Source organism: Cnephaeus nilssonii (assembly GCF_951640355.1).
Source record: "Cnephaeus nilssonii genome assembly, chromosome: 4".
Taxonomy (NCBI): Eukaryota; Metazoa; Chordata; class Mammalia; order Chiroptera; family Vespertilionidae; genus Cnephaeus; species Cnephaeus nilssonii.
In genome coordinates, this window is record NC_137075.1 from 109,796,498 (window position 1) to 109,818,285 (window position 21,788).

Genomic DNA, 21,788 nt, shown 5'->3' on the forward strand with positions numbered 1-21,788 from the left:
TAGCTCTTTTCGTCTCTTGACGAGGTCTTCTTGTAGCTTCTTGATCTTGTCTCGGATGATGCCAGACTTGTTAGCGTAGAAGCAGCATCGTTCCTGTAGAGCCAAACATATCCCTCCCTGTTCTGCCGTGAGTAAATCTAACCCTCTTCTATTTTGTAATACGACTTCTGCTAAGGAATCAATTTGGTCCTGAAGATCACTAATGGTCCCTGAAAGAGCTTGGACATCGTCAATTAATTGATTAGAGAGTTTTGTGTAGGAGTGTATTGCCACCCCTAGACCTGCTGTGCCAGAAGCTACGGCTCCAGAGATTCCTAGACCGACGAGTAAGGGAATGAATTGGACAGCCCGTTTACTACGGCCAGCGATGTAATCAAGGCTGGGCAAGGGGACAGGCTGAGTATTCCATGGAGAGGTTGTAGGTTCTAGATGCCCAGCGGCCAATTGTTCCTGTACTAACTTTGAGGCGGCTGTAAGTTTCTCGTTAGTTAATGGCCATTGATCTACCCACACAGGGGAATCAGATTTCCATTTGATTTTATCTGCGAGGGGTACAGGAAAGTCAATGACCGTCATGGAAAATTTTGGTTTCCTAATCCTAATCAGTCATTTCTGGGTGTTATAGAAAGTGGTTGTTTGATGCCTTGATTATTTTTTCCTAGTCCTTGTCCTGGTAAAAAGCCTTGGTTAAGCATTTGTTGGGTAATAATTTCATTGGGGCTACACATAATGAGCTTTAATTGAGATGGAATGTCTCGTCCCCATAGGTTAACAGGTAGTCCTGGGACAATATAAGGTTGGACTTGCCCTGAGTTTTACCCCCAGTATCTTTCCAGGTTAGGATTTTTGCGCTCTGTTTTGGGTTGGTAGATTGGCCAATGCCTTTAAGATGTGTTACAGAGGCTTCGCAGGGCCAACTGGGGGGCCAGTATCGGGTCGATATTACCGTGGCGTCTGCCCCTGTATCTACTAAACCTTTAAAAATTTTTCCGTCTAATTCAAGAGTGAGTAGTGGCCTCTCAGTGGTAATCTGTTGAACCCAATAGATATCAGAGGAACCGAAGGCAGAATCCAACCTAGGTTGTTGAATATTACTTTTATTGGTGGAGTTCAGGGGAAGTAGGATAAGCTGAGCTATTCTTTGTCCTTTGGAAATAGATATGGGCCTTGAGGGCGCTGAAGCTAGAATGGTAATCTGTCCCGTGTAATCATTGTCAATGACCCCTGGGGTAACCTGAAGGCCGGCCAAGGAGGAATTGCCACGCCCTAAGATTAAACCAAATGTTTCTGGAGGTAAGGGTCCAAAAGCCTCAGTGGGAATAAGTTGAATGCCTTGATCTGGTATTAATATTGTATCGGAGGCGGAACAGAGGTCCAGTCCTGCGCTTCCTGGGGTGGCGCGGCAGAGGGAGCTGATGCCTGAGCGGGAAGGATCTGTTGCGGGACGAACCTGACAGCCCCTTGATTCGGTGCCTGGTTCGGGGCGGGGGCTGGCCCCTTAAGAAGTTTCCCTGCCTTGGCAGAAGGGTTTTACCCTCGATATCCGTTTTGGAGTGGCATTCATTAGCCCAGTGGAGACCGCGTCGGCAGCGTGGGCAAACCGTTTTTGGAGGAGCCCGTGGTTGTTTGCCACTGGGGCAATCTTTTAAGAAGTGTCCTGGCTGTTTGCAATTAAAGCAGGTTTTTTGTTGTGTAGTTGGCTGTTTTTCTTGGGTAAAATTTTTTAGGGCCGCTCCTATAGCTAATCCGATAGTATGGGAGGTACCTATACCAGAGCAAAGTTTAATATAATCAGAGAGATTGCCGCACCGATGAGGTCTTATTGTCTCTTGACAGATGGGATTAGCATTCTCATAAGCGAGATGCTTTACGAAGGCACTTTCCGTCTCACCTCCCCCCACTAATCTCTCAGCGGCGTCAGTGAGGCGGCTGATAAAATCACTGTAAGGCTCATCAGCTCCTTGGCGAATTTTGGCTAGCGAGGTAGTGGCAGAGCCCTTGGGGGGGAGACGGCACCAAGCCTTAAGACCGGCGACTTGGATTTGGGCTAGTAAACCAGGGGGAAATTTGGCCTGGACTTCATTGGTTTCATAGGGGGGTCGGCCAAGAAGTTTGTCTCTGGTCCACGAGCGGGAGTTTTTACTTTCATTATTGCGTTGGGCTGTTTCTCGGCAGTTTTCAACAAAGTCTGTGCGCCAAAGGACATAATCACCTCCTGAGAGCGTGGCTGGAGCTAGGGATAGCCAGTCATTAGGTGTGAGCCATTTGTCACTTAAGCTTTCGAGAAGGGCGATGGTAAATGGGGCCTTAGGGCCATAGTTACTGACCGCGGCTTTAAGATCTTTAAGATGTTTAAGGTTAAGGTGGCGGTATTTTTGTTCAGATGTGTCACTCTGGCTAGGGTTGGGGTCTTCAGTGTCTGAAGCTTCATTGTCTGAGTCTGGATTTTGATTTTGAGAGTCAGAGCCTTCTTCTGGTAAGTTATCTTCTTCCTCAATGACTGTAGGGCGGGAACCCTGACTGCGGGTGACGGGAAAAGCGTGGAGGGTGGTTTTTGATTTTGGGTTTTTTGGGACGGTTTTGGAAGGGTTTGGGTTAGTAGAGAGGGTGATAAGTTCTGCCTCGAGGGCTTGGACTTCTTTAATAAGCTGGAGGTGTTCACGTTTTTGTTGGAGGATTTCTTTTAAAGAGGATATGTCTCGGGTAAGAGACTTTAGCTTGTCTGATGGGGTCAGAATTAAAGGGTAGATTTGGAGTTGTAGCATGGAAAGGAGGAGGATAGTAAAAGGTGGGGGGGTTGTATGGTAAAGGAGGAGGATAGTAAAAGGTGGGGGGGGTTGTATGGTGGGGGTTTGTAAGTTTTATTAGGAGGCTCTTGAAGAGCAGGAGCAGTGAGACCCCAGGGATTCTCACCGTTGTGATAATGGGCAGCTTGTTCCTGATCTTCCGGGGAGAGTTTATCATCGAAGGGTGTTTTATTTAAATCTTTAAGTGAGGGATAGATACCGGGGACTTCGGTACTGGGGGTAGGATGGGTTTTTTTTTGTTTTTTTCTTTAAAACTCTTTTGAGGTGGGTCATCTGGTATATCTACCATGACTGACGGGCAAGCTGAGGACGGGCGGGAGCTGTCTTTTAAGACTGTCTCTCCTGTTTTTATTATATCTTTTATAAGGTTCCAGTAAGAGAAAGCGGATACCCCTACTCCTCGCGTCCTGAGGGACTCCTTGGGCCCATCGAGGAATACCTCATGAGAACTGAGAGAGGAGCCCATGTTGACGGGGGAGCTCCTCGATTCACCCCCTCCACGTAAGCCTCTGGGACGTATAAACCCAGTACCAGGTCAGCCCTGAGTTTCTGTAGTGTCTAGGACAGTTGTCTCGTCAACGATCTCCGTTCGCCCAAGGGCCCCTGCTCGCGTATCATAGGTCGGGATGTATAAGCCCCATGCCCGGTTAGCGACCACTAAGACAAAGCGAGCTCAGGGCTTGCAGGAGACGTGACGAGGAACCGACCAGAAACAAAATACTCCTCAGGGTGATTCAGAGTTCTCGCTCAGCCAGATCGCGGTACCCTTAACTCTTCCCGGATCGGCAAGACGAGTGCTTATTAGCAGACTGGGGGTTGAAACAAGAAGCTCAAAGTGTAGGAAATTCATTAAAGGGCATAAAAACTCGTTCTCACAAGGAATTCACTCTTAGTTCTTTGTCTGAAAAGATCATCTGCAAAACTCAACTGCGATCATACTCACGGACGGGCAGCTCCACGGCGATCAAGGGACGAGTCTTCACACACGGCGAGGTGGCGACTCAAGAGGGTGTCCGGCCGGACCGATGTGCAGATGTTCCCCGGAGAGCCGACCCTCGGGCCCCATGTTGGGCGCCAGAAATGCCCCGGCCAGCGGGGTCTTCTAACAGGGGAACCGAGGCAGTGCACCTAAGAGAATGAGAGACTGACAAGGGACGCAAAGAATGTAGGCAAGACAAACGGGTTTCTGATCAAGCCTCGAAATTTTATTTTTACAGTGTTCCTTATATGTGGTTTCTAGTAGGGGAGGTGCCTAGGAGGGGCGGGGGGCTGAGCGGGTCCTGTGGGCTTCATAAAGGGTGCTGACTATAGATAAAGGATATGGGTGTTGAAGGGCTGCTATGGAAGGAATGCTTTGTCCTCAGGCATGAGGAAGTGGGCCTGTGCCTGAGGCCAGCCTTCCGTGATATTCTGCTTCATTAGCTTTACTGAAATAAGGTTAGAATTTATGGCCGACTCTTGGCTCCTGACAGTGGGGAAGGGGCTGGAGTGGATGGGGTGCATATGTAGTAGTGGGAACACTTACTACATCCCCTTCATCAAGAGCCCAACCTCCATCTCCAGAGACACAGCCAAGAACCAGTACTCCCTGCTGCTGAACTCCGTGACCACCGAGGACACAGCAGTGCATTACTGTGCGAGACACAGTGAGGGGAAGTCAGTGTGAGCCCAGACACAAACCTCCCTTAGGAGACAGCAGGGCTGGGCTGCAGGGGGCACTCTGAACGCAAGGGGGAGCTCATGATCTCACTAAGTCCAAAGAGCAGCTCCAGAAAAAGGAGTAGAGGGAGGAGGAGAGGGAAGGGCCTTCCCACTGGGCACAGGGATTTCCTCTAAAGCTTTCAGTTGCCTCCAGGGACGGTTCTTCTTTCTCATGTTCTCACTACAGATAATAATGAGCAAGGGACATTGTGTGCAGGTGACATGATGTATACTTTCCTTCACAAATTCTAAAAGTGGCTTTTTTCACTCTTTTCAACGTTTTGCTGATGAGTGTAAACTCCGCAGCTGGATCACTGGGATTGGGCTGTGTGCACAGCTCTGCATCCCTCCCTCAGGGGGCACAGCTCCCTCAGTTTCTGACTCTCCATGTGCCCTCCCCCTCCTGGTTCCAAGGAGATCACAGGCCCTCCCTCTGCTGAAAGGCCTGAGTACACTCAGGGCTGCGGACCTCACCCATCCTCTCTGGGTTCACATTGACCCCTGAAGAGCTGTCAGCTCAGCGCACCAAACACAGGGAGCCCCACATCCATCCACACGAGGGCCCTGCTGTCCATCAGGAAGCAGTGCTGACCCCACGGCGGGGATAGGTGACCTGAGGGCTGGGATGTGCCTCATTGAACTCCTCCTCTACCTTCCCTCCTGGATCCAAGGTTTTCTAGCTTCACTGGGGGTGAGATGTGCATCGGGAGCATCCATGGGACCCCCTGCGTCCATACCATCCTCTTACTACTTCCACAGGAAACACAGAGTCACACAGACACATAGTCACGCACACAAAATCACACACACACACACACACACACACACACACACACATACACAGTCACACATACAGTCACACACAGAGTCACAAACAATAAGACACACAGACACACAGAGTTACAAACACAGTCACACACAGACACAGTCACTCATACACAGAGTCACACACTCATTTCTGGAAAAGAAATGCCTTCACACATGAACAGTGATAAAACCGTTCATATTGTTACACACTGTACTTTATGTATTCTATATAAGATAACATGGTTGTATTTAATTCTCTTGGATGCTTTATGAAATAAATATGTGGTCTGCAAGCAACTATTATTTCAACACTGGCCACACCCTCTGTAGATCAACAAGTGGTATTTCTCAGTCCACTTAGTAGGAGCTCAAATTAGGAATTTGATTCCAACTTTGCTAGATTGCTACAAATTTTAAAATGTAATTGAATTAATAGTGAAAACCTTCTACCAAATAAAAGCCAAGGACCAAATGAACTCAAGGGTGAATTCTACCAGAATTTCAAGTAAGAATTGATCACTTTTTAACCAACTCTTCTCGAACTCTTTCAAGAATTAAAGAAGGAGACAACACTTCCAAACAGATTTATTGAGGTAACCATTACACTCATATCAAAGTCAAGAAAAAACAAACAAAAATGACAGGTCAATATCCTTGATGAACATACATGCAAACCCCCTCAACAATATACTAGGAAACTTAACAGCACCTGAAAGGGTCATTTATCGCGATCAAGTGGGAAACAGTCCTAGCATGCAAGGATGGTTCAACGTATGTAAAACAGCAACTGTGCTATGAGTCATCCACAGAATGAAGGATAAAGTACACCATCATATAAATATATGCAGAATAAAGCCTTTAAAAGTGAGAATCGTTTCAGAATTAAAATTCTTAGCAGATTAGGTGTAGAGGTCATGGACTTCAATATACTAAAGGCCACATTTGAAAAGCCAACAAGTGACATCACACTACAAAGAGAATATTTCAAAGCTTTTCTTTTCTTTTCTATGTTCAAGATAAGGGCTCCCCTGTGACTACTTCTATTCATTAAAACAAGAAGTCCTTGTCAGAATAATTAGGCAAGAAAAGGAAATTTCAAATGTCCAAATCAGAAAGAAACGAGTTAAAATGTTTCTCCTTATCTGTAAGCAGATGACAGGATGTTGTACATAGAAAACCCTAAAAACTGCATGAGAAGCTAATAGAACTAGAATTCAGGAAAGATGTAAGATACAAAACCAACACACAAATGGCTGCTGCCCCTGCTCCCTCTCAACAGAGTGTCTTCATGGCTCTAGGAAACATGTGGGCTGTTTCAGAGGAAAGTGAGGGAAGAAAACATGAACTGGCCACACAACAAGGAGATGACAACCCAATGAAACAAGAACCCGGGACATGTGTGTCCTGGGTCTTGGTCAATCCCCCATCATGTTCCCAGAGACCTCCCCCCCACCTAATGTGGCACTGGGTGAGGTGCAGGTTCCAGGTTACCCCCATAATGTAGGGACAGTGGTCACAAGGATCACATGCAAACATCAGCCCTCCAATAACAAGATTTTCATCACCTAAACTTAATTATTCCTAAACCATTTCCGACATCTTCCCCTCAACACACCTGGTCATGACGGAGGTTCTTCTATGTCCCAATGTATGAAACTGGATCTACAACAGAGAGTAGAGCACTAACACCAAAAAAGAGTCTGTGCAGCTGCTACACTTCCAGCACCAAACTGCCCTGAAGGAATAGGACTCAGGCGTTCTTTCTGCGTCTCTTAGTTCATGCTTCTGGTTACCAGGGACCCAAACAGATGCTGTACTTCCCCCCAATACTTGGTCCATGGACTCTATAGTCACAATTGGGTCTTTGTTTGTCCTCTGATCACACTGTAGGGCAAATAGTGTAAGAGGGAACTTCCTGTCTCCTGAACATGAACCTCCTTCTCCTTTACTTCTTTCTCAAGTGGTGAGGGTTGATTTCTCTTGGTTGTCATTACAGGTGACTGTCAAAGGCATCTCTCATTTTGAAACTTCTCTTTTTCTTTTTAAGACAAATTTCTCCCCTGGGTCTTTGTACAGGTCTCCTGTAGCAGGTGGGTCCAGTGGGAAGGGCACAGGCCAGGATGTGAAAGTAATTCTTAACATACATGCACCATGGACATGTCACACTCTGGGACAGTGTCCTTTATGTCAGAGCCAAACCCCAGATTGCTTTATATGGTAGGAGGTCATGCAAATGGAGCCCTCTCTGCTCATAAAAACCAGCCCAGCTCCAACCCAGCAACTCTGGGGCAGAAGCCCAGCCCTGGGATCCCCAGATGTTCCCATTCTCTGATCGGGATTGAACACAGACCACTCACCATGGGGTTGGGACTCAGATGGGTTTTCTTTGTGGCTCTTTTCAGAAGTAATTTATGGAGAACAAGAGACACTGAGTATGTGAGTGTACATGAGTGAGAGAAACAGTAGACAGGTGAGAGTTTCCTGACCAGGACGTCTCTGTGTTTGCAGGTGTTCAGTGTGGGGTGCTGCTGGTGGAATCTGGGTGAAGCTTGATGCAGCCTGGGGTGTCTCTGAGACTCTCCTGTGCAGCCTCTGGATCACCTTTAGTAAACATTGGATGAGCTGGGTCAGCCAGTCCCCAGGGAAGGGGCTGGAATAGGTCTCACGCATTACTAATTCTACAGCAGCACATACTATGCAGACTCTGAAGGGGCCAATTCATCATCACTAGAGACAATGCCAAGGATACGCTGTATCTGTAAATGAACAGCCTGAGAGCCAAGGACAAGGCCTTGTATTACTGTGCTAGATACACAGTGAGGGGAAGTCAGTGTGAGCCCAGACACACACCTCCCTGCAGGAGGAACTCTGACCACCAGGGGGCGCTCAGGGTCCCTGAACACAAGGACCATCTCAGCAGCAGGTGCAGTTGGAGGTTTGGGCTGTTTCCTGTGTGGTTTCTTCCTCATGTCACAGTTTCCCTCAGGGAAGCTCTGGATTCCTGATTCGTCGCTTACGTCTCTGATTTACAAAAGTCTGTTGTAAAGAGAGACAACTTTCTCATGTGAAGAGAAGGTAGTGAATCTCTTTCACACACACTTGTGCTATAACGAGTTTTAATCATCAAATCTTCTGACCCACGTCACCTGAATCCAACAAGAGGCTCTAGTGACTCAACAGTGCAGCTCACCTGCATGCTGGACTGTGGGCACCACATGTGTGTAAACCCAAAGCTACAGAAGAGAGAACCACAGGGTAAGAGTCCTTGTCTTGTCGTCATGCTCACGGCTACAAGAGTAGTTGACACCATGCAGAAGCAGTGGCACAACAGCTGGTGTAGATGTTCATGACACACACGCCAAGGGGACGTAGGGTGTTTATTCTGCTCATGATTGAAATCCCTGAGAAGCAAAGAAAACATCACTCAGCAAGTCCAATCTGCTTTGATGGAGACTGGGAAGGGGACAGGCGCTGGGCTTTTATTTTGGCGAGATGGTGGGAGAGAGGGAGGAATTCTGCTTCCAGGGACTTGTGTGGTTTCAATATTACAATAACATCCAAACAGAAAACTATGACTTCTTATTTGATTTCGCATGTGTGGGGCAGATGGAGAAGAGGCAGCCATGAGCCATCAGTTGTTAGAAGTCAAACAAAAAAGTAAATTGACCATGGCCTCCCATTTTACATACAACTATACAAAATGAGCAAAAAATGAAAAAAAAGGTCCTTATGTGTGTACAAAAACCATATCTAAAGTAAACAAGAAGATTAAATATAAATAAGCAAATGAAGATGGTGATGATGATGTTGACAAATGGTGGTGGTGGTGGTGGTAATAATAGAACTGGAAAGAACGCTTTGCCCAATGTCTTAGTGGGTACCTGTCTTTTCCCACCAATCTGTCATAGGCTTTTTCAAAGCTTTTGTCAACTTACGGATAGGCCATTGGGATCTCAATCCCTAATGGCATCTGAAGAGGAGTTGCCTGCTTTGTTTACTTATAAGAAGTCATTGTGTGTGAACAACCACCATGTCCATAGAAAATGAGAAGAATGATTATAAGTAAGCAAATTGTGGTGATGATGATGATGTTCATGATGATTATAATGAAGATGATGGACTGAGACAGGAGCCCTGGTCTAATGGAATGAAGGCTCCGCATACAGACACACCGTCACCTTGGCGCCTCCAGTGAGGAATGTCCACTCTTCCCAGTGAGTGTGGAGAGGTTTCATAAATGGGACCCCAATGAATTATGAAACTTCAGTGATTTATGGTGAGATCTTGTGAGTAATGACCCCAAAGGTGTCCAAGTGGGAATACCCTGGACCTGGCAAGTGTCACCTTCTAGAACAGAGACACTATGAGAATGTGCATGTAGGAATCAGGGGTCCCCTTCCCACCGGTGTGCACGGACAGGTTCCTTATTTCCCTTGATCCCTGCCTGCATGATCTTTAATGTTTCTACTTCAATCAACTCCTGCTCATCATTATTCAGGTATTTCCTACGATGATGCCAGCTGTCTCTATGAGGCCCTGTACTTCCTTCTGGGCCTTCACTAGAGGAGGCTTTAAACCCACATGTCCAGTAACTCTCTGGCCATGAACATCAGGCACATTTCTGTCATGTGACTGAAATCAAGTCCAGCTTCCTCCCATCATCCAGGTCCACAATCACGTCCACATTTATGGGTTAGTTTCCCAGCAGCGCTCCCCTTTCCTACCAGAACCTGCTCCAGTCCCTGTGGCTGCTGTAGCCAATCCACATGTGCAGTGGAGGCCCAGCATTTTCTGGTTAATTCTTTGTAAAATTACCCAAAACAGGTCCCATCAAAGAAAATACTGATGAACTGAACTTTAATAAAAGTAAAATATTTATTCCACCAAATATTCCATCAAGGAAATTAAGTGACAACTTAGCAATAGAATATTTTCTGAATCCTGTGCCTGATGGAGAATGTGTGCATTGCTCATTAAGGCTGTGGTATGTTATGGGGAGAGCCCAGCACCCTCTGACCACAGTGAGCATACTCAGGAACAGGGCAGAGGGAGCCTGGGAGTGACAGATACCTGTCAGAGTTGAAGTTCCCTTTCCTCTGAGAAAATGTATACTAGGAAGTCCCCAATTTCCCTCACTCTGAACCCCAACATCACTGATAACACTAGACTGAGAAATCAGGTCACTTAACAGGCTGCCATATCACTTCAACATATGAAAGATTCTCAATGATACACATGCATAATCACTGTTTTTATTTCTAATATTTTCTCCAGTTTAAAACATGATCATTTCTGACATGATTAGTTTGGGGTTTCTGCAGTAAGCCATGGCTTGATTAAGGGAAGGGTTTGCACAGTGTGTTATAACACAATAAAAAGGTTCCAACATCAAGAATCAAAGGTATCCCTTTTTCTTGTGCTTGGAAAGCAGTTATTCACATCAAAGTAACCTCATAAATGAAGACAATGTGATGAAAAAATGGCTGTGCTTTTAAAAATATTTTACACCAACGTGAACATATTTACTGTATGAAATGACAATGATAAACTTTTGGTACTTGTAGATTATGTAATTGTTGAATTTCAGAAGCTAAACAAATGCTAATCCCTATTAAATTTGTTTGAAAGATGAATGAGAATTTACCAATGGAACCTACTCATCTAGTCAAACATTTCTTCTTCGCTCAGGTGAGGTTGTCCTTGAACTAATTCCAATGTGCTTCATGACCCAGGTGGCCCCTGATCCTTACTTAGCTGGTAAGTGACGTCAAGGGAAGAGATGCCCCAAATGACCAGGGAACACTGACCTCAGGACTTCTACTTATAAGGAAAAGGCTGCCCCACATGCAAATTTCCCTTCAAGCTCCAGGGTACATCCTCCCCTGGGCTGTGCAGGCTCACAGCTCTCTCCTCACATAGGGCTGAGGTCTCTGGAAGGCAGAACTATGGTCTAGAAGAAGATGAGACTGACTGCTGGGTCTTCTCCTGTGCCTGCTGACAGCCCCCCAGGGTGAGGGTCTCAGGGGTCAGGCAGGGGTTGTGGGATGGCTGTATGTGACTGACAGGACTGATGCTCCTTGTCCCCAGGTGTCCTGTCCCAGGTGCACCTGCAGGAGTCAGGCCCAGAACTGGTGAAGCCCTCGCAGACCCTTTCCCTCACCTGCACTGTCTCTGGATTCTCTCTGAGAAGCTATGGTGTACACTGGACCAGCCAGGATGCAGGGAAGGGGCTGGAGTAGGTCAGGGTTATGTGGTCTGGTGGAGGTACAGACTATAATCCAACACTAAAATCCCCCCTCAGCATCACTAGGGACATGTCCAAGAGCCAAGTTTACTTAACTCTGAACAGCCTGAGAGACAAGGACATGCCCCTGTATTACTGTGCCAGACAGTGACGGGAAGTCAGTGGAGCCCAAACACTAACCTCCCTGAGGGAGAGAGCAGGGCTGGGCAGCAGGGGGCGATCAGGACACCAGGGGGCTTGAAGGACCCACAGCGCAGAGAGCAGCCCCAGAAGCAGGGGCAGAGGGAGGTGGAGAGGGAAGGGCCTTCCTGTTGGTCACAGGGATTTCCTCTCAAGCTCTCATCTGCCTCCATGGAGGGCTCTTGCTCTTTCTCTGAGGCTCTAATTTTCTGCTTTCTCACTGCAGACCCCAGAGGAGGAGGTAACACTGCTGGTGGAAGATGACATATGGGCAGTGATGGGGACCCTCCTCACCATGTTCACCACCCCCCCCAGCAGGACCCATTGTCGCCTGCTGTTAGAGTTCTCACCTACTTGGACCTAGAACCTGAGCTCCAGGGGCCCGGTTCCCTGGTCTATCTTCCCAGCTATGCCACATCACACATCACAGAAGACACTTTCCATCAATAAGGGACCACTTGTGTCCCAACTTCAGCTCTGAACATGTCTGTCCACCACAAACATCCAGGTCCACCAGTTTGTGGGAATTTTGACTTTTAAATCTGACATGATGTTTCTGTGTTACATGGAAGAAATTTCTAATTTTAAAGTGTTCAGGTAAAGTTATACTTTCATCTGTTTTACATGACATTGTACAATGGCATTTCTGGGAAAACTATGAAGACACAGAGGAGGGAGGTTTCCAGCCCCACAGGCCTGTGGAGAAGAGGGTGTTGGTGCCTCCCCAGGACTCAGCTTGCACTCACTGACGCTCTCTGCAGTGCACAGAGGGGAGGAGAGGCCCACATGTGCAGGCTCCCCTGAGGTCAGAGAAAGGTGGGCCATTTCTTCCTCCTTTCTGACTGAGTGCCACTGACTGGTCCACTCCACACCGGAAAGGGTGCTCTCCACTGGGCTCAGCTGTCACTAGCAGACAAGGGACCCTCGCTCTCAGCCCACGCCCACAGCCACGCCCTGTGAAACAGTCAGGGATTTGGTGTGTGTGTGGGGCGGGGAACCCAACCTGTTTAGAGACGGAGACCTTACCAACGGACTAGGGGACACTTGGTGCTCAGGGCACAATTGTGGGGAACTGTCAGTAATTGGCACTAAAAGAACCTGTGGCCACTGTCACTAATCCTGGGACAGGCATCCACAGAACAAGGTCAGATGCTGACCAGGTCTCCTGTCCAGACCTGAGTCTCAGGCTCACTCAGGGCTCTTACAGACCTACAAGAACTGCACAGGATGCTAACGTACAGTGCTCAAGCTTTATTGCAGATACTGGCCAGCCAGCTGTCAGAGTGAGAGATGTGAAAATATTCATGGTGCGCACACCCTGGATATGGGGTAGGACCCCTGCAGTCGCTCAGAAGTGAGGGCTTGAGCTCTGCCAGTGGGTTATGGTGACTTTTTTCATGTGTTTCTTCATGTTGTCTGAGTTGTACAGGGGTCGGAAGGCTGACTTGCTGTTTACTTTTCAACTTGCACTTCAGTGACTGTAGTGGTCTGGACAGTTCTCACATTCGTGGCTACCCCGAAGAGCAGTGCGGCTATGAGGGCAAGCAAGCGACCAAAAGCGACTCTCAAATACACGATTGACATAGGATTTGTCCTTACTCCCCGAGTTCTTCTTGGCGGGGGTCCGCTATCGACACTCCCTCCGGCACCAGGGTTTATGCACAGGGGAGGGTCCCAGCTTACATGGCAATGGCAGTTCCCTTGGTTGTTGCACACGCCCCTGTAGTTGCATTTCGAAGGGGGGCAGTTGTAGTCTATCTCTTCTATGGAAGTGTTACATGAGCCCGAATTACACATTAATGTTTCACGACAGGGGGTACCAGTTCTCACATGACCAGCGTCGGTTGTTTCTGTTCCACGGTGTGTGTCCAGTCCAAAACACCAGTTGTTTCCCCTGAAAGACTGATGGAAAGCCACGTGTTCCTGCAGGCGAGGCATATGAGTGACGTTTATACACTGTAGGCGTCCACATAGCACACTATATGGGACAGCACAACCGCGTGGATTGAACACATGAGAAGTTCTACAGTTTCCGAATCGGTTTGCCTGTACATTGATGAAGTAACAGACGAGTGGACCATTCAGTGCCCCTTCCCCAAAGATCTCCTTGCAGTGCATACTGCGGTCGGTACAATTGCCATGATAGCAGTAGCCGTCCTCAGTGCACGGGGTTCCGTCTTGCAGATAAAAATTCATGGGGCAGCTCGTTTCCCTCCCCATGCAGTACTCTGGAAGGTCACAGATGTTCTGGATCGGTCTGCAGAGCGTCCCCGCGGGCGTGTAGGTGCAGTTTGTGCAGCATCTTTCTCTGTCACAAACGCTTCCAGGCGTGAAGCTGCAGTCGGTTTTACAGCAGGTGTTGGTATAGCACTCCTTGAAGGACCCACAGTCGCACTGCTCTTTGTCTTCCACCTCAGAGTTTCCACATCGAGTGACTGTCAGGCTTTCATTTGCATGGACAAATCCAGTTAAGTAGAGACAGTCTGCATTTTCAGCACTATAGGAGTTTTGTAGGAATACCACGGAGCAGTTGCTAAAGGCATCTGTCAACACGGGGTACCTGTACATGATGCAGGTGGTCCTTCGCTGGCAAACACAATCATTTGTATCCATATACACACCCATTGTCTTCCCAACTTGCTGGGTGGCTATTACCGCCAACAATAATATATGTCTGTACAGGTGACCCACATAGACCAGACTGGTGTGCGTGCACAAACTGTTCTCATTGGGATTAAAATTAAGTTCATGGGGTGCATCTTTAAGCACCATTAAGCCTGAATAGGGCCGAAAAGGAGTATAAATGTTGTTCCGATAATTCAGAGCAAATGGACCACTTGGCACAAAAAAGTTGTTCATATCGGTTGGATCCCTTGCATTATAAATGACCATGATGCTGATGTAGTACCTTATGTCAAGGCCTCGGAACATGGAGTCCATTAAACTCCCTAGATATACTAGGAATTTGATGTTTTCTGACATATTTCTGTACAGAGTATAAATGGAATTGGAACTCATGAGGCAGGCTTTCATGTTTCCTCTGTGGGATGAATAGAGCTTACTGCTGATCCTGGAGGCTGCACTGGTGTTCACTTTGGAGAGCAGAGGGTGCCTCTCTGCCTTGTATCCCAGCCTGGACGTAGGTCCTGTGGCGTTGGTGTCGGCTACGATCTGAGAAATGATATGCTCAAACCTCTGGGAATCCTTGAGGGGTTTGATTTCATAGGCAAGGTCGTCCACCTTCATGATGCCTTCCAGGCCCCCATAGCACGTGTCCACGGTGACCATGGAGAGAGGGACGTCCTCCAGGTAGCCCAGGTAGTAACAGTCGAGCGGGAAAAAGGGGTGGTCCACCTGCAAGGCTCCTTGGTCATCCTGAGTCATCACCACCAGCTGTCCAGGCCAAAAGAGTCTCTTGCGCCGCATGTGGAGGACGTGTCTCTGCCCCCCAAACCTCAGGCTGTAGGAGAGCCAGCCTGCTGCCAGCAGGGCTTTGCCATGGTGCAGCTCCTTCCTGGGAATCACCACCTCCGAGGAGATGTAGCGCCAGGAGGGACGACCTTGAGAACACTGGGTGGGAGCCAGCACCACCCAGAGCCCAAGCAGCAGGATGGGCGTCCTCAGGGTGACGGGACCCCCTGCCAGCCTCATGCCCTTGTTGAGGGAGTACCATCAACGGGGACGAAGAGAGGGAGGTTCCTCAGTGAAGCTGGGTCCCCACCATCTGCTGTGGCCACCTCCCGCCAAGGGAATAGTGACAGAAAACCCACCCTGGCAGGATTGCTGAGGTAACAATGACAGGGCGTGGCAGTGGGTGGGGCTGGATATGCATTCAGCTGGGATGAAAGTGGGGGAGGTGAGAGGCAGGTCTGGGGAAATAAGAGAGAAGGAAGAGGAAGGAAAAAATGTTGGCCAAATAGGCAAAAGTGACGTACACCTCATCCTGGAGCCAGACTGGAAATACAACTACTTCTGAGAACATGCACCTGGAATTGAGGAATGAGACACAGCTGAGAGGACCATTTGCAACAAGGAATGGTAGAGGGCACCTGGAGATCAGTAGGAAAGGGGATGTGGATTTGAGAAGGGTGGCCAGACAGCGGGACAAGATGCAAGGAGGAAACTGTGTTGCACCAAAGCTGGGTCCTTTGCCGCAGTTATAACATCCTACTTTGAAAAGGAAAAGCCACAGGCCGTTGGCTGCTGGAGAGTCTGGACTTAAGACCATTGCTGGGAAAGGCTAAAGGCGGCCTCAGCAGCATGATGCTGTGGGGAGAGAAACACAGTTTTGGTGTTATTTTGGTTTTATTTTGTCTTTGCTTTTATTCTCTAAACCCATGTGGACGAAAGGAGCCACATGCTAACCTGACAAGCTCAGGGGAGGCCTGCGTGGCAGTCTTGCAAACTCAGAGACCTGGAATAACCACAAAGGATGGTTTGAAAATTAAATATTTAACTACAAACAGGTTATGGTGGGCAGTCATTCCTAGGCTGCTATCTTCCCTGACAAAGATCAACTTGGATCTTCTTTACTGAGCCCATTTGCCTTTTTGCCTCTAAGATAACATATCTGTGAGATGTCTGGGTAACTTGTAACTTCCTTCTTTTGCTGGAGCCCCTGGGGCACAACCAAATGTGGTAGGCGCCAGGACAGATGCCTCAAATTCCTTCATTATCATGTTAACTGTTCCTGTACCCACCTAAGTATGTGTCCATCATTTTACTTTTTGTCCAATCCCAGGGGTTTCCCACCATTTGACTTTATCCAATGAATTTCATGTAGCCCACCTATGTCCCTCCTTTGATGGCAATGCATAAATACAGATGTAACCCACCATTCTTCGGAGCATAATCTCAATTCATTGAGGTTCTGCTTCCCGGCATATGTCGACAGTTTGGCTCAAATAAACTCACTAAAATTCTTTACAGGTTTCAATGGTTTTTTTCGTTAACATTACTTGGCGTAGTCGGCAGGATTCCAAAGAAAACTCACCCAGGATCATCCCTTGGACATGGACTTGGAGCTAGGATCCAGCAAAGGGCCCCTTGAGCCCACCGGTTCTCCGCCCATTGGGTGAACGTGCGTGAGTCGTCTCTTGGATCCAGGACCTTCCCTTGCTTTGGTAGAGGGTCTGACTTTATTTGAGCTGTTTTAAAATCCTCGAGGTGGAACCAGGGTTGACAGAACCCCAGGTTAAGGGTTGGCAGAACCCAGGCTAAGGCAGGACTGGAGGAAAAAAATGGGTGGCTGGTTTTGATTTTGGCTTTTCAATTGGAATTGCTGAGAGTCTGAGCAAAAGTAACTTTCGCCGTATAAATGAGCTGAACTCATTCAGCTCCGAAGATAAAGGGGCAACATTTTCTTTATTTTTAAAGAATAGTCCGATTCTGAGGTGTTCTTAGGTGACTAAGAATTTTGTGGAAGTGTCAGAAATTCAGGAGCCCCATCTGGAAGTTCCGACGCAACTGTAATTAACTAAATGGCTTTTCTAGGGGGCCACCATAAAGACTTGGTATGCCTGGGCCCCAAAATTTTTGTGGTTTTAGACAGCCGGGAGAGAAACTGAGGCCACATTTGACCTACTACATAACATATCTAAAGTTTGCTCAGACTACAGATATCCAAAAAAATAAAAAAAATTTAACATGGGAAATTGTGCCTCCAAGGCTAGAAACTCCCAAGACCCCAGCCCTCATTTAATACTCCTGATAAGAAGCCTTTACTTGCAAGTACTTAACAGAAATGAGAAAATTTAACTAGAAAATATTAACTGAGGAATGGCCAGAAAAAAGAAAGAAAAAAAATGCAGTTTGTTTGGGGTACCTATGTTAATATTTTGCATGCAGGAAAAAAAAAAAATGCCGGCTCTGAAATTAAAGTGAATGAGTATATGGGAAGCGTATCTTGATTTGGAAACTAGAAGCTTCTAAGAAAAATTTTTCTTCCAATAAGATGGAAATTAATAAAAAAGATTTTCAGAGACTGTTTCAGAACTATTTTGAAGTTAACAAATGTCTACAGCCATTTTTGAATAGTCCTTTGGGAATGTACTGAAATTCTAGAGAGAGGCAGTTCCCGAACCGGGGACAAAAGACACTGCTTTGGTAATTTTAATGCTAGACATTCTCTGGTGTAAATTCTTAGTGTGTTTTCTGCGCGCCTGTATAAGAGTGTTGATGTTTTTGTGTCTCTTTGTTGTTGTTTAATTTGTTGAAAGAAGAGGCAACTCCCGCTTTGGGGAAGCCTAGTTGTGTGTGGTGGGGTTGAAAGTGTGAGAGAGATTGCAAGAACGTCCCAGCAGCTGCCAAGAATTCTTATTAATCTTGGGGGCTCTTCTTGCTCTCCCTCTCAGGGTTCAGCCTCCAGAAACAGCTAGTGAGATTTCTGTCTGTGGGTCTGAAATATAATTGTGGCAGTCTATCTTTTAGGGATTTCGGTTTGCTCTTTCCTTATTTGTTGTGAGAATAAACAAATCATCTTCTCTGTCAAAGAATAGTTTAGACAGCCTCCATTTTGGACTGTGACTTGGCAGCCGCCATGTTGGCCGCATGGTTTGCTTCTTCCCTTGAAAGAGCAAGGGCCAACCCCTCCCTTTGAATTAGCCAATCGGGAAAGACCGTGTGCCTGAGCTGCAATCAAGAGCAAGGACAGGTCACGTGCGTTGTTAAGGCACTCTGCTTCAGAAAGAAACTTGCAAAAATTCTCAGAGCTAAGTTCAAACAGGAAACTTTAGGAGGGTAGCATGTGTCCAGTCAGGGACACTGGCAAGCCAAGAGTCATGATTCCCTGTGGGGGCGTCAGCCAGTGATACTCTGGGTATTTGCGTTTCACATATTGGGAGTTTATGTATTATTTTCAATGCTCAATACACTGCTTGCAATAAGCCATGTGCCTCATTTTAAACTCTTACATATTATTCTTTATATGTTGAAATTATAATTGAATCTAAAGGTATACAAATTTTATATTATTCTCTATGTCATTTTACAGGGATTATTACTTACCAAGAAGTTGTTGTCTTGGAATGTTATATTTTATAGAAAAGCAAAGTTTTTATCAAATCTATAACCATGCCACTTTTAAATTTTTGTCATTTGTGGACAGCTTTATTCTGATGCATTTGTAGGTATATATGTCTAGAAAAATCCATGAAAAGGACTCCGATTTACTCTAACTTGCAGGCTTCTAAGCAGGTCATATTTTGAACTGGATGAAGATTTATAGAACTTCAAGGAATAAATAAACAAAAACAACTATGGGACTAAATGAATTGAAGATAATTATTCTTATGATTCTATTTAAAATATTGTTGACTCTTAAATCTCTTGTTTCCTGAATATAGGGAAAAGTAAAGAGCAGACATTCTGCATTATAGGAACTAACAAATTGGTAACAGATTCATTTCACAGTGCGCTCCCGGGAGACGAAGCGTTCAAAGATCATGGTTTACAACCAGGAGATTTGCTGTCTTGGAAAAGACACCAAATAAAAAACTCTCCAACCTCATTGGAGGGGACCTTACCAGGTATTACTAACTAACCCATGTGCAGCTAAGCTTAAAGGAGTTAGCTCATGGATTCACATTTCTCATTTAAAAAGGGCATCTGACTGTGAATGGACATCTACTCCCATCTCTGACACCATCTCCGTCTGCAGCGGAGATCACAGACTTTTCAAGGACGAGAAGTCGCTGACCACGGAGGCAGACAGCTATCCCAAGATGACGTCAACAAGGCCTGTATACTCACAAACTGATATTGCTTGTTTTATATCATCTGATTGATATTGATATTGATTGAATGTACATAAAATGATTTTCATATTATTATCATCCTTATGGTTCCCTAGTGGAAACAATGTCTACCTCCCCAGACCTCTTTCTTTATTAGATATGAAAAATTTAACTTAGATACCTGCTAACCTTTCCTACCTACTACACAATGATGTTCTGGTTATCAGGTATGATAGTGAAATTAATGCCTTGTTAGCCACACATTGGTCTTCTGCTATCAATATAAGCTTTGGTTGTTGTTGTTGTTGTTTTTGGCTCTATCTATTATAAAGGACCCACCTTAGGCAAATACCTCCAAGAATATCTCCCTGATAATTCCACTGGTAGAATTGTATATGGATGTAATCTGGATGAATATTGTATGGCTATAGAGATGGGTGATGAATAGCTAAGAAAAACACCTGGATATGATGGCCAAAGGCTTGCAGCAGCCTGTCCTATCTGTCATAGCATACCATGTCCTCGGACTCACCAGCCATGTTCTTGTGGCTGGATGTCTGTGAAGCAAGAAAGAAATCAATGGGTCCCTATTTCAGAAATTATTGGCATTACTTGGTGGGTAGATATGTCTGTAACTACCCCACCATCCTTGCGTCCTGGACGCTTATGGGAAGCCCTATGGAATACTCAAACTCTAGCTCATTTGGGGGTCACCTCTACCCATTTAACTATGGCATGGGAAACTCAACATTTTTGGGCTCCACTCAGTATACCCTAACTGCTCCCAAGCCATAGCTACCCAATGGCAACAACATTCCTGGTGGATCCAACAACATTGGTCCCCCTAAAAGAAGCAAAAGGGGAATACTTGGAGCAGTAGGGGCTGGCCTTGGTATCCGGGACAAGCTGAACTTGTATGTAGCTAATAAAGAATATCATTCATTAGAAAAAGATTTTTATCTCAAATAGGTCATATAGAGGGAATGCTGTTTCTGGAAGAAGGAAAAACAGTGGGAAGCAGCATGGAAAGATAATAAAGCCTTAGTTTAATGGATAGAACAGGCTCGACAGACTAAAAACTCATGCCCAAATCCAACAATGGGAACATGCTTGTGCCCTAATTCAACTGGGCCTGTTGTCTATGCTAATGCAAGGAATCTGAAGTGGCTATGAAACAATGGCCAACTATAATGGCTGCAAAAGCCCAGGCCAGACACTTATGGGACTCATATGGTTCCCCAGGAATTTGGAAAATTTAAATGGGAAATGTGATCTACAATATTGTGTTTTTAAAAGCCCAGGTACGAGTTAAATCCTAAGCTTAAAATTCCCAGTAGTTCAACTGGCTGGCGTAAGGACTATCCTCTATAATACTAGAATACTTCCAATGGGAAGTAGATGGGCCATATTTAAAATAATAAACAATGTGAACCCATCTCACTGTCTGTGAAAATTGGAAAAGTGAATGGTTATGCCCTCAATCCATATGGAATACTGAATTCACCCAGTCCTGGCTTATTGTATCTACCCCAACAAATAACAATATAGTATATAGGAAAGGGGCGTTTTTGCTGGGAAGGGTTAAAAGCAATCTTTACTGTAATATCACCAAGTTTACATTAAATAATACTAGAATATGGTGTAATACTGAAATTATAGGCAGAATGACTTTGCCTGATGTTCATAAAATCTGTGATAATATTGATACTGAAAAACCAATGTATTGGGAAATTGAACTCCTCCCCATGAAGCCATTTTTATGGGAACTAATTGGCCAGAAGAGAAATTAGAACTTCTAGATGATGAAATAATAGAGAGTCTTAATTCATCCGGCCAAACATATCATAAAGTACAAATGACGGTGGATGAAGGAGGAAAACATATAATTAGCTTAATAAAAAATTATGATAATACATGTAAAGGGTTTTTCGGTTGGCTGGGATGCTTGTTCCCCTTAGACTTTTCCTTGTCTAATATTAGACTGTCAGGAGCCAAGAGTCAATGACAAATTAATTCTAACATTATTTTAGTAAGCTAATGAAACAGAACCTCATGGAAACTTGGTCCTCACCATTGGCTTACTTCCTCATGCCTGAGGACAAAGCATTCTTCGCATAGCTGCCCTTCAACCGCCCCATCCTTTATCTTTAGTCAACACCCTTTACGACCTTAGCCAAATTATCTAAGTCCACATGATCCGCTCAGCCCCTATCCCTCCTAGACATCTCCCCTTCTAGAACTTCCTCATACCCCCTCCCCTGCCTGCAGCCCCTGCTGGCAAGCACTGATAGGTCCACAGTTCACTCCCCGCGCCCC

The 21,788-nt window shown here is 46.0% G+C and overlaps 1 protein-coding gene across 1 annotated transcript; it reads right to left on the reverse strand.

The window, feature by feature from the left end:
• Positions 1-13,191: 13,191 nt before the first annotated feature.
• Positions 13,192-15,390, reverse strand: LOC307098339 (disintegrin and metalloproteinase domain-containing protein 20-like; the record flags this gene model as incomplete). The annotated part of the gene is made up of 1 exon (XM_079769022.1): positions 13,192-15,390. One exon carries the CDS (start codon positions 15,388-15,390, stop codon positions 13,192-13,194), a length of 2,199 nt encoding a protein of 732 aa, XP_079625148.1.
• Between the last annotated feature and the right edge of the window lie 6,398 nt (positions 15,391-21,788).